General features: G+C 42.0%; 1 protein-coding gene across 1 annotated transcript; it reads right to left on the bottom strand.

The window, feature by feature from the left end:
* Window positions 1-2,595: 2,595 nt before the first annotated feature.
* On the bottom strand, window positions 2,596-13,648 carry PRSS35 (serine protease 35). The gene is made up of 2 exons (XM_079299335.1): window positions 13,568-13,648; window positions 2,596-8,507 (listed from the first exon to the last, which is right to left on the bottom strand). Exon 2 carries the CDS (start codon window positions 8,494-8,496, stop codon window positions 7,255-7,257), a length of 1,242 nt encoding a protein of 413 aa, XP_079155461.1. The 5' UTR covers window positions 8,497-8,507; window positions 13,568-13,648; the 3' UTR covers window positions 2,596-7,254.
* Window positions 13,649-14,022: the final 374 nt, after the last annotated feature.

Here is a 14,022-nt window from a genome sequence, read left to right as displayed (position 1 = left end):
GGTTTTTTAAACTTGTGAGCACTATTTTCACACAGCTGCCTGATTGTATCTAGTGTGAACTGGTAAGGAAATCAGTTTCAATAAGTGAAGTTTGTGTGTTTCAAGCATATCAATTGAATGAGCAGCATTATTGGATCACAGATCACTGCTGTACCAGGTTAATTGGCAAGCAAGGAAATAAATTGAGCAGTAAATTGAACAGTGACAAAGCTACTTCTCTTTTGAGTATAGGCTTCCTTTTTATTTCTTTCTGAAATAAATTTACAGGTCACAAATGGCTGGTGTATAATGTCCTACAACAAGTAAATATATGTCTTTTGTGATTGGTCAAATTTCCCTTCAAGACTGAGCATTGTAAATGAGAGGAGTACATGATGCAGCATTTGTTTACAAGAGCTCACTGTTATTTAAAAAAAATGGCTTCATACATCCTCCATGTAGATGCAGAGCAAAATGTACAAAACCTAAAATATTAGTGGCCACATCCTTGGAAGGCTCTGCTCACATCCACCATTTATGAAGGCCAGGTCTGAGCTCAAACTCACAATTAGCAGTGAGAGTTTGATAGCACAGTAGGTCCCTGTTGCTGTGGGAGGTGGTGGGATTGACCACCAGCAGGTGGATTTTCTTCCACCATGTAACTCACCACAGCTCTGGAATGCACCAATGTCCTGCCCAGACAACCATGGCAGAAAAACCCATATGCCACATGTAGTTATAAAGTCTCTGTTGCCTTTATGCACAAACTTTATCCCCAAATATCCCATTGGTGCTTTTCTGAGAGGTGACTTTTGCCCCTCTTTGTATTGCTGGTAATTCCCTTTGGGGTAATTTAGCATTCTCTTTTAGTGTGTGTGTTTTGAGGAGGGGAAGCCCCTGCTGGCATTCAAGGCCATGTTGTATCCCCACTACTGCTCGTTCATTCCTGTACAGAGCCAAAAATATTTAGCTGATGAATCATTCAAGAAAACACAAAGAAATTGTACATACAAAAACTAATGTTGCCTTTGATAGTAGGAAAAAACAGATATCACATTTTCTTCCACTCAGTAAGGCACTGAGCTTTTTTTTGCTGTTGTGCTTTGCTTTCTCTTGTCCCCTTCTTCTTCCTGCTTCAAAATGACCAGGGAGAGATACAGCCAGAAAGGGTCCACTGCTGTGTGCTGTCTGCTGAGTTCTTTCATCCTTAATTAAGCAAAGTTTTAAGCAACATTTTATCCACAAATTTGGAAATTAAACTGGAAGGGAGGGGTGGGAGAATGCTGCAACTCTAGCCAAAGGGCAGCTGAGTAATTTGTCTGAAAACCAGCCCAATATGGTTTCATCCAAGGTTTTCAAACTCTTTCACATGGAAAAGAAGTAGAGCCATAGCAACTGTAAAAAGTGTGGTGTGTACATAATTACCAAGAAGCACAAGTAAATATTTGTCTGGTTTTTCCACTATATCTGATTTCTCTTTTAAGTGATAACAACTGAAGGATTAGCCATTTTCAAGATCTAAAGACATATCTGAAATAGAAGGAATGAATGATTCTTCAGGAATACCTGCATAATAAACAGCAGAAGGTGCCACCTCTTTGGAAGATTTGAGTGTCTGTTATTTGGGGAAGACCTTTTGATCATTTGTTAAACACTGGGAAATGGGAGTATGACTGGAAAATACCTGCACAGGGGTCTGGGTTGTATGGGAACATTTCAGGGCTGAATAGACATTTGGACAAGGTTCAAGATCAAGCCCCCCAGGGCCCATGGGAGTATGTGATCCATAGCATTTGTTGGAGCATATCTTCCACCAAAGAAACCACATCCGTGCCAGTGGCTTGGGAATGGCCTGCAGAGGACACAGCTCTCACCCCTGAGTCTCTGTTTGTGTTCCCTCTATGGAGGCTGAGAGCATTTCTCAGGCACCAAGACATTCTCCCAGATCATGGCAAAAAGTAGATTTCAGCAATGAAAAGACTTAGATCCTGTTATCAGCCCCAAAAAGACTTTTTTCCAGGTCAAAAAGCTTTCAATCCTATTTATTTCCCTGTGGCACTTCTCTCCCATGTGGAGACCCATATAAGAGCTGGTGGGCAAGCCCTTGCCAGACCCCTGTATTAGGCACACTGTTAATCACAGCTGTATTAATTTCTTAACTTTCCCTTAAATATTTCCAGCGGCTCTTGACCTTGCCAAAAATCTCTCCTTTTACCCTTAGAGATAAAATCAACACCAGTTTCAAGGGCACAGAGATAAGATAATTCCAAGAACCAAGATTATAATATTTTACATACTTCTAATTTGGCCTGATTGAACAGCTCTCCAAGGCAGAAAGTGTAGCTAAAGCAAATAGCAGAAACAGAACTAATTACTTATTTTAGAATTAATAACTTGCAGCATAGACTATGAGTCATTTCCTTGCTGAACTAAATTTTTTTACTCATCAAATTTGCTCATGGAGTAATTATCTTGAAGACTTTTTTTTCCCACAACTAGTTTAAAGAGACATTAATATCTTGTAAGACCAAGTCCCAGATGATTCACTGATAAATCATTACAGGCACTTAGACAATGAGGTTTGTGTAACACAACCATAACTAACAAACTGCATCATGACAGAGGAAAAGAAAAACAACAGAAAATATTTATTGACATAATAAGTGCATCATATAATATCAGAGCAAAGGTTTGCATTTATTTTCTCAAATGGCTTGTCATTTTGCACAGTTGAAAATATTATACTCTTCTCTGTTGGTCTTTAAAAAGCTAAGAATATGAAAGAATCCTCAAAGCTGCTTCTGGAGGTTTTTAACCTAAATGCTCTGATGCTTGGAGCAAAAGACTGATACAAAGGGGACCAAAATATACTTCCAAATCCTTTGAGATTACAGTGAAATTTGAAGCTTTCAATTTAATAACATTCTCTTTTTTTTCCCTGCAGTCATTCTTTAATCTGGGAATTTGTAGATGGAACTATCTGCAATAATCTATGCTTTTAAATTAGAAACAGTTGATTAAATTCCTACAGATGCCAAACACAAACAGAGGACACTTGAAAAAAATTTATTCCCTAGAATTTCTAGATACATGCAAAAAATGGAGCCAACATTTAAATGCCTTAAATCTGAGGTTTTTTGTTTGATTTTTTTTTTTCCAGTGGAGAATAGCCTTTACAGGAATCCCAACAAAAGCTCAGGTTTGAAGAACTCCCCTTTCTCACTACACTCTTAGTGATCCAGTGTACTGGGAGGCTCATATGCCAAGCCTTTCAGTCAGAAAATGGATCTGCTTCTTTCCAAGGACCCTGAACAAACAGAAGCATAATCCCTGTGAATTCAGGATGGATTGTAGATCAGAGTCAAACCTCTGCCTGCTAGCAGTCCCTGCCACAACCTCAGTCCTCTCACAGCCCTTTCCTTGTTGGCTGGAAAGAAAAGTCTTATCTTTAACACTGAAAAATTGTTCATTAAACTTGTGGATTTCACATCTTAATTCATACTATTAGGTGTCTGTCATCTGCCTACTCTTTCTCACCATAGTTGCCTCTGCTACCTTGCAGCCATTTCATCTGTTACTTTGCACACTTCCTTTATCCCTTGCATACCACCTCCATCTTCCTGGTCTTCCATACCATCTACTTGTTCTTTCTTTCTGCTTTATTTTCTATTTGCTGCCAGGTCATCCTTTATCAACTGAATAGAAAGAACTCCCCAGCTGTTCTCTCCTCCATATGTGGATAAGTTTGTTGTTTTTTTTTTATTTAAGACATATTCATGCTGATTCATATTCCATATAGACACATAAATCTGCAAAATTAAGATGGTAAATCTTAAGGAGTTAAGGAGTTTCTTTAAGCAATAATTAAAGCATTGAGTACTCCATACCTCATATAGCAGAAATAATTTCCCTAAATAATGTTGTGCTTTTCTTTTGTTAGTACAAACTTAGACCTAATTTTTCATGTTGCTGATAACTCCCTTGACTTCCACTGTGTCTCAGAACCTCAGATTAAACACATGCACAAAAACCTTGCAGAAGCTGGTCTGGGTGTGTTAATGGCTTGCATATATGGTTTACCTTTGGCCCTAAAAAAAACTTACTTGTTGATTATAAATTCCAGTAGCCCTCTAGGAGAAAAGAGATTTTTACTGAGGTTGTTTTTACCTAAAACCAGGAACACAGTTAAATAAAAATGTCTACTATACCGACTCCTATGGAAAAGAATTATTCTAATGAAAGCAGATGATGTACAGCCTGGTACCTGAGAGAGGAAAAATGCCTCAGGGAAACACCACAAACAGCCTTGTGCTGGTGTCCTAGACAACAGCAAGATTTGATCCACTGAGATCATGTTTTTCTCCTCATATTTTCTAATTGGTAACTAGAGGGTAATGGCAGGTTTTTAAAAATCTGAGATGGCTCAGAAATTCTTGTCCTATTTGCAGTGGTGGGTTCCAAGAGCTCTATGCAGGACATTGAATTCCTGGGATTCTGTGTAAGTATTTAATTTATGAACTACCCCAGTAGTCCCTCTAGTAGGTGGTCCCAGTGCCTACATAAAGAATTTATTTCTCTGTTAGGCCAAGTGAGGACCAAAATGTTGCCTAGCATGCCGAAGCAAGAGGTAAAACACTTTGTATCTTCCTTTACCTGCATTCCTTGGCCTGAAGGTGCTCACAACACCAAAACATAATCAAAACAACATGTGTTCTCCAAGCCTGTATACTTGCATGTCTTTGTGCATGGGCACTGAGACACAGAGGTTTGTTTGTTGAAAGTTAATTTTTATGATGCTCTTGCCAATCTCTTTAATTTCTTAGTACAATAAAATGAAGCACTGAGCATCTATGAGCATTTATTCTCTGAAAAGAAAGACTTTTTATCAACCTGGTATGGGAACCTCAGGTTGCAGCTGAGATATTTAGAACAGATGATTACTATAACAAGACCATTTGGAAGCTGACATAAAGCATTTTTCATTCTTACCTTGCTCCTAATTCCCAAAGTGATAAAGAAATAGATTTTATTTCTTCTTCTGAAGAGCACACCTAAATAAGGCTCAACAAAACAAGGAATTTACTAAGCCCCCTTATCTTGATCAGTTTTGGACACAAATCAACAATGACAATAATTGTAAAAAAATCCATGGACCTGGGTTGTCTTGCATTAGATTAATGATGTGGTACCTTATTTGTCACAGTAACTATGGAAAAAGGCACTTAAGAAAAACATTATAGACCTGACTAAAGAATACTATAAATCTGCTGCATAGAATGAGAGTATTAAATACTGGACTGAGGTGATTTAAAATTACTGTCAGCAAAGCCACATGTGTTAATAGAAAAGTTAACAACAGTAAAAAATAATTAACCCTAAAATCTTAGAGATTTATTTCTAAACTTTAAAAATTATTATTAGTTTTCTGCAAACAATCACACAAAATAAAATTAAAACATAATAAAGAAAGACGAATGTTCCCTGGAAAGGTTGACATTAAAAGTAGTTTCCTTTAAAGTAGGATCTCTTCCAATGAATGAAATCTTGTTAGGGTTATGATATGGAAGCAAGTCTTAAATTTTTATGCTTTGGCAATAATAGGACAAAGTTGCCTGCACATTCAGTGTGTCAGGTTACATACTTTCAACCATCTACGAAAAAAAGGGGTTATTTAAAATAATCTTATTTCATTGAAAGATATTACAAGCATGCTTTAAAGATTCCAACAATCAAATAGTATTTTAAAATCTTGTAGTATTATTTTTCTCCTGCACAGGAAGAAACTGTATTTTGGTCACCATAAATTTATGGTAAAAAATTTAAATATTAAGGTGGTGAATACTCTAAAAGTATTGGAACCCAAAGGATATGATCAGAAAGGCACAGTATCTTTTTATGTTATTAGATTAACGTAGCACCATAACAATTCTGTGTACTTGAAAATCCTGACATAAAATAAAATATATAGACTTATATAGCAATCAACAACAGCTTTTGAGAAAGTGGTTTGTATTTAAAAGTGTGTAAAAGTCAAGCTCAGTTTGTGTCTTCATTAAATACGTGGTTCTACAAACATATTGAACCAAATTATTTGCTAACTACTGCTGCTATCTAACAAGATACCTTCTATAATGCACAGGATAGTCCTACCATTTAGAAGGTGCTATAATTTAGTTGGGAGAAATGTTCAGTTAACCTCGAGAATCATGTTGAGGTGGAGTTTGAATGTAGCATGATTAAAACCACACACTGCAAAACTGTGTAAACCAAACTAAAACATTGATTTTCTACTCCCAGTCTAATACATACTATCCTATCTATGAAGCTGAACTCATATAAAAGTGATTTATAAAAACTGAAGAAATGTTTAGCACCAAAAAATACATCATCTATGAAGCTCCAAATGATTGTCAAGTAACCACTTCAGGAGTCAGAGACTTCTCCCAATGGTAAAGCTAAACATTTGACTAGAAACTAAATCTACAGCTCTCCAAATACTAATTGGAAAGCAGATGCATGTTTAAGATTTCTACAGCTTCTCAAAGAACCTTTAAAGGCATTAAACTATGTCTAGGTGTGTCTTCTTCTTCCAAACATGGATATTTTTGTTTATTAATTTATTTTTGCTGTTTTTACTGAGCAATGAAGTGAATTTGTCTGTAAGGTGTAACCCTCAGCTACATAAATTTGGAATTTCCTTGGGAGTGTTCCTGCAGCAACCAGAAGAGGAAATTTTCCAAGCTAGCAATCATTAACTCTAGTGCTGCTTCTCAACGTGGACCTGTGGTCTTTAGAGAATGCCAGAATAATGTCTTGCTCCTGCAATTCTCTGGATCATTCTGCACATACAGTAACATGCTGTATGCACAACATGCATTTGAAGAACTGGAACAGAACCCTGAGAAAAGTAAATCCATTGGAAAAAAAAATAGATACTGTCTAATAACACCAGTTTGAGATGTTTCAACCCTTCCCCTAGGGAAAAAAAATGACTAACAGGTGCAGCCATTTTTCTCCTCATGAATGACTTGAATTTATCACAGCTGCAAACATAAATATAGTTTGGGATTTTAAGTGCGTATCTAGGTTGGTTACAATTAGAAATATTTTGTCTGACAATTCTAGCCCTCCCCTAGCAATTCAGCATTTCTTAAGTCACCACAGCACTACTTGTGAGCTTTGAGTTCAAACCCATTCTGGTGTGGAGTGATGTTCTTCCAGACATTGGTCACTCTACGGCAGTGAGGGTGCTAAGCAAGCGAGGCTGGGCTCTCATCAGCCCAGTGTGCAATTCTCATCATTCCCATGTATCCAGAAGCAGATCTGGGCATATTTGAGAGGAGTAATTCGTACTGCTACATTGTAATCCTGCTGTTGGCCGTTGATGTCCACCCACTGGTGGCCTGAGTAAACAGCGATGATCTTGCGTTTCCACTTCTTTTTGTTTGGCTCCTTCAGGCGGAGATAGATGCCAGACCCTGTGGAGCCAGGCTCAGCATCACAGTACTGATAAAACAGATCATTGGACTCATCAGAAATGCTACAAAATCTATAGACCAGCTGCCCAGACCGATCATTGTCAAAACCTGAGAAGTGGATCATGCTCCCAGGCATCATTTTGATCGTTGGGCTGATTCCCAGCTCCATGTATTTCCTTTTGTGGGGACGCTTGAGCTCAAGAACAGCATAATCATAATCCAGGGCAACGTCCCCAGAGACACCCTTGAACCAGCCTTTTGGGATGTGCGTGCTCTTCACCCGGGTCCACTGGAAGGAGGGCATGCCATCTGAGGTGCCCTGCTTCCTCCCAGATCTCCTGTGCTTTCTCTCACCCCCTTTGGATTGTCGCCCTAATCCCGTGGCAACTTTGGGATCCTCTTTGGCCGCAGGAATTTCTCTCCTGCTCCTTTTAGTGCCTTTGCGTTTCCTGCCGTTGCCTCTGGATTTTGACTTCATCAGCCCCACCCTCAATCTTTTGCTGCCCTTGACATAATCCTTGCCATTGTGCAGACAGTGGGCTGCTGTCAGCACGTGCTTGGGGGAAACGAGAATGCCACTGCAGCCCGTGGAGATCTTCACAGCTGTGTTGAACGGAAAGTTGGTCATAAACCTCTTGTCATAGATGCTGAATCTGCTGTCTGTTCCATATATCTGCCTCTTCCTCCTGGCAGGCCCTGGTGTGGTTGTGTTTGCAGCTGGGTCAGGCACTGCTCCGAGGACTCTCACTTCAGTCAGGGTCCGTGTGCCGTTCTCAAAAACAGTCTCGTAGGATAAGAGGTTCTTCAAGTCAGACAAGCTTGGCACTGGTAGTTTTCTTTGACATTCAATTCCACATACACTGTTCAGCTCCAAATTGGGTTTTGCTTCAAATTTAGGGCTGTCAAGGGAGAAAGTTCTTTCTCTCACAATCTGGGGAATCTTCTTTAAGTGCCAAGTAAAATCTTGTTCAGTTTCTGTTCCATTACTGAGACCCAATATAGGTATGAAAAATATGAATAGCAGTAACATGTGCTCCATTTTATTTTTTTCTAAAACAAGAAAGAGAGATTTGAAAATACACTTTGGAAATATACATGGTTATCTTAATATATTCTAAGTATAATCATGCAATTTTAGAACTGACATCAGTGAAACAGAATTCTACAATCTGCTCAAAATAGAAATGCCTCAGATATTCCCTGTATTGCCTCTGACTCTTCCAATTGTTTCTAGAACTACAAATCTCCCTGTATGAAAAATGGTACTTTGCTAACTGCTATCCCAAGGAACCAAGGTCTCCTAGGACAGACAGACAAGTGAGGAAAGAGGAAGGTGTAGAGGAATCTCTTGGTTATATATACATGCAGCAAAGCTCAGCTGAGTAGGAGGGACAAGTCTGGTTACTCATCACATGCCTTTTTCAGGATCCCACAAAGGCTGTGGGAACTGTGCTGTCTGTGCCTTATGGCCACATGTGGAATGCCCCACTTAGATGGGGTAATGCACCACACCAAGACCTTAAATGAGAAAGACAAAAAGCAGTATTATTCTCATCTGTAGCTGGGAAACATTCAGGAAAAATGTAAAATTGTTAGAAGTCTGAGGCAGAGCCAGAAACTGAACCCAGAACTCTTGATTCTGAGCTTAAAATGTTACTGAAAAGACCATTTTTCTCCTTGGCAGCACTGATGTCAGTGGCATTATCCAACTACTGGCAGCTGCCACTGGGAAACTTGTACTCAGTTCCAACATGCTTCATTCCAATTACATGGAAACCTCAGCAGTGAAGAAAGAAAGGGTCTATGATTAAACTTTAAAAGCCAAGCAATTCAAGGATTTATATGTGGTTAAGCTCTCTGGTTTACATTGCAATGGCAGTGTAGGCCAGGGCAAACATAACCACTTTCCTTAATTTTAGTTCATAATAATGGAAGTGATGCTCTCCAGTGAAACAGCCTGGCTACAGGCTAGCTGAAGATCTAGCATGAAAAGTAGGGATATATGGAAAAAGAAGTGGAAACATCCCTTTCAAAGCTGTATTATGGACCAATGGCTCCTATGATCTTCACCCTATAGACATATTTGTTGCCTGTAATAAGTAATATTTTTAATTTTTAAGTCAAGTAACCCCTACAGTTCAACCACAGCTTGTTGCTTCTGATGCCAGGTTCAGAGGGGGATTTGTTTTAGTGTAGTTTTGACACATTTCACCTCTGCCAGAATGGAACACCAACTTTGAGCTGGAGTCCACATACTAGGATATATATATATTACATTTTACAATACAAGGAAACCCTCCCTGGCTTTGAAGTAGCTAACTCAGCTTTTGGAGATGTGTGCACTTTCCTAAGACATCTGGAGATTACAGTGACTCACATGTCTGAGCTCTGGGGTGTATGTGGTCATATGAAAAGATATTTGAAAGTTTTGAAAGCAGAGATGGGAAATCACCCCAGGCCCAATATTTTGTAGAGGGACACCAGTTGTTCACACTAGTCTGGCTTATTGGTATAGCAGAAATATGCATATTTAAACATTAACTTTGATGTACAAAGTTACCTTCAAAGTGTTGGTTCAGGTATTGCTCAAACAGCACTAAATCTGAGGAGGAATTACTATTTTACGTATCTGTGGGTAACTTAAAAAGTGCCAAAATAAAAAAATACTATAATGAGAACATAAAAGAACCTTCCTGGCCTGACCAAAGGCCTGTCCTAAAATCCTGTTTCTGACAAACTAAATGTGGTTGCCTAAGGTAGAGGATAGGGATAGGAATAGGGCAATCATGTATGCACCTCCTCCCTCACAGTTTCTTTACTTACAACCAGTTGTACCTGGTGGACTTTAGAGCAGAGGTGGTTTCTGCAATGTAAGGAAACCTTAGTTCATTTCTCTTCCAAAGTTTGACAGTCTTCCCTTTAATATATATGGAATTTTGTGGCCACAATGTTATGCACCCAAGAGTAGCACAGCTTAATACATGTGTGATGAGGCATCTCCTTGTCTTTATTTCCAGCTTGTCACAAACTAGCATGGTTTGAGGATAAATAGTGTGATATTAATGTAGAAAAACTGGTTTAAATTTGCTTTGTCCTAATATAGCTGCTGAAACAAGACAGTTCTAATGTCAGGCTTGAGAATGATTTTTCTATTTTTCCCTAGAAAACTCCTCCCTTTCTCAGCTTTTCCTCAGGGTCTGGCTATTTGATATTCCTCTGTAGTTGAACTTAGTGAGCCCTGAGGAAAGTTCAGTTATTAACTGTTTGTTCACATAGAAAGTCTGAGTCGATGTCATTCTGCTGTGATGGCTGATGTTTTCCCAGATGATCTTATAGCTAACTTTATAGAGATTCCATTTTTTTCTCTCTGCTTTATAGAGAGACTTTCAAGCAAATGGGTGGAGTACTATGGCTCCCTTCTGCCACTCTTCAGAAAGAAAAAAATATAAACAGTCTAAGCACAGAACCTTTCATAGCTGCCTTGGAGCCTTCCATTTGAAACACGATACTCAAGTGCTCACTACTTACAAAGGCAGTCTTGGAAGCCAAGATTTTCTTCATTTATAATGAACCACTTGTCACTGGGAATGAACTAACTACACTTCAGGATAACTGGACAAAGTTCAAGGAACTTGCTAAACATGGTAATTCTCATTAGAGAGCAGAGCAGTGGAGCTGCTAGGCACCTTTGTCATTTCCAGCCATGCATTCAAGATCTGTTCACTAACCCCATCTCTACTGTTCAGAGGAGGCCAGCTCCAAAAAACAGCAGTTGCCATGGCCCAGAACAGGCTGCTGGCAAAAGGGAAACACAGGGCTCCTCTTGCCAGATATGAGGATGTAAATGTGTAGATGGGTGCAAAGATAACTTTGCAGGGTGGAAGAATGGGAGAGAGAATGCAGCCTCCAGGGGAAGGAGAAAATGTCCTGAAAGGGTTTCAAGCTGATTGCAACAAAAAACCCCTCATTGTGTTACCCATTCTCCACTCTTCCTTTACACCCCAAGATGCTCTGCCTTCTCCTTTCCTTCACTCCTTTCCCATGCAGGTTTTGGGTTGGCTTACAGTAATTGGGATTCTTGAGTCAGCTCTTCAAGGTATGAGGAATTGCTGGAGAGAAGGCAGGATGGAAACCAGAAAGAGACAGATCCTTAGCTATATGAAAATGTTGACATTCTTCCTCCAGTTTCCAAGCTCAGCCGATAACTTTGGTGGCATTACAGCTGCCAGGTGTATCCATACAATTAAAACTATTTTAGTTCTTCTCATTTCTTGCTTCCAACATTTAACCTTTCTGCATCCACTGAACAAAAATTACTTAATTTTTGAGGGTATCCTTCAAATATTTTGTCATTATAATCTACCTTACTCTAGCTGAAGGCATGTCAGATGCTCAGGAAAGGCTATAAAGTCTTACAGTCAAGAACTAGGGTAGGTTCCTCTTCAAGCTATCATGGAATAAATTGACATGTCAGTGTAGCTCAGTCCGAATTAAATTCAGTCCAGCTTCCTGACAGTGTTTTATCTTGGTCTGGCTGGTAATCCCAGCCTCTACCCTGGGATTTGCTTCTTCTTGGAGGAATGTCAAAATGCAATTTCCAGGCCATAAAACAACAGAGGCTGCTTAGTAACCATCTCCTTTAACTGCTTTTGACCTTATTCTTGAAATATCCTGTAAGCTGGAATTCACACTTCTATTCTGACTAAGTAAAACAGAGAACAAATTTTTGATGTCTTACACTCCCTGAAAGAAACCATTGCCTTAATCTTATCTGTCACTGCTCCCCCTTCCCTCCTCCAGGTGCGCTCACTCTGTAGAGTGATGTATGGATGTTGTCCTCCTCTCTGACTTGCTGAAAAAATCCCGCTGCGGCTCCTGGCTCTTACAGAAATTTAGGCAGCTTCATTCCTCACAGGAAGAACGAATTTTACAGGGCAGGCGTGACAGCTCATTTCGGAGCTCCCGCACCCGGGGATGATGCGGATCACTCCCCCTGCGGCGCAGTGCCCGGCGCGGCCGCGGGGCGGCGCTCCCGCAGCGCCGGCAGCGGCTCCGCGCCCGATCCGGCTCCGGCTCCGCTCCCGGCCCCTCCCGGAGCCGCTCCCCGCTCCCCGCTCCCCGCTGCCCGCTGCCCGCTCCCGGCTCCGGGACGAGCGGGAGGAAAAGGAGGTCGCGCCCCGCGGTTCCGGGGGCCCAGCCCTGCCAGCCGGGCAGCGGCCCCGGGACGGCGGCGGGCGGGCACAGACCGGGAACCGGCCGGAGGAACGGCGGGGACGGGAGCGCTTTGCCGGGATGGCCGCCTTCCCTCTGCGCTGTTGCCGGCCGCTCCTGTGTGCCCGCCTGTTAAAAGACCAGGGCTATCCTGGAAGAAGAGGAGGATTTGGGGAATAAGCCTCTATCTCTCCTTACGCATTCCCTGGTCCTGCTTTCCGCAGCAGGCTCTTCTTTTCCGCGCCTGATCCAAAGGAGTTTCCCCCCTCTACAAAGCCTGCAAGTTAAATACCTTGGCACGGCTTTTCTATTTTTGCTATTCCAAGATAAATCTGCTTCCAGCAGTGACGAATCTGGATGAAATTAGTGTCAATTCCAAAGGAGCGCGGAGATGGTAGCGCTAATACTGAGGGGATGGATGAGAATTAAAGGAGTTTGTTTTGAAGGGTGGAGAGGCTCCTTGCCTGCTGCCCGCAGAAGGGACAGCGCAGAGACAAACCCCCGAAAACCCAATAAATGTGCCTCTTGCCTCCAGTCCGGTTAAGCCGCCTTGTGAAACCGGCTTCAAATACGAAAAACAAGAACCAGATAAACGCGTGGCGTTATAGTCCTATAAAAAAATCTATCTATCTATCAGGCTAAAGAGGCAGGAACTTTATACAAAACATCTCAGCTGCCAAGCTGAAGGTACTGACATCGCTCAACCCCATCATTATTTAAAAACGACCCGCGTAGGAAGAACGACATCGCAAAAACACTATCACTTTAGAGACGCTCTCACTGCCCTGTCCCCGGCAGCGGGCAGTGCCCCTCATTCCCATGCCCAGCTCCGCTCCTGCCCACCCAGCTCTGGGGGCTGCCTCTCCCCAGAGGCGGGCCGGGAAGGGTCTCGGTCATACCTGGCAGCCCGCAGCACGGACGGAGCCCCGGGGCTCCCGGCTCCCGGCTCCGCGCCGCTCGTCCGCCGCCCAGCGCCCGCGGCTACTGAGCAGGGGCGGGGGGAGCGGCCAGGTCTTCCCAGGCGGGGGAGGGGATGGAAAAAGGAAAAAAAAAGAAAAAAAAAAAAAAAAAAAAAAAAAAAAGAAAAAGAGGGCGAGAGGGAGGAAGCCGAGGGGGAGGGCCGAGGGGAGCGGAGGCAGATCCCGGTGTCTCCTCGGTGGGAAGGGAAGAAGGGGCTCTGCCTGCGGGGCGGGGAGGCGCATCGCCCCGGCCGCCGCTTCCTCTGGACCCGCACAGGGACGGGCGGGAGAGGCCGGCGTGGCGAGGCGGGGACAATCCGGGCGGTGGAGGGACCCCGTGCCGAGGGAAGGGCAGCGGCGACAAGCGGGGCGGTGGAGGGACCCCGTCCCGAGGG

The sequence above is a fragment of the Erithacus rubecula genome (genome assembly GCF_903797595.1).
Source record: "Erithacus rubecula genome assembly, chromosome: 2".
NCBI classification, from domain to species: Eukaryota; Metazoa; Chordata; class Aves; order Passeriformes; family Muscicapidae; genus Erithacus; species Erithacus rubecula.
The sequence above is the reverse complement of the archived record's forward strand: the minus strand, read 5'-3'. Positions and strand labels throughout refer to the sequence as shown.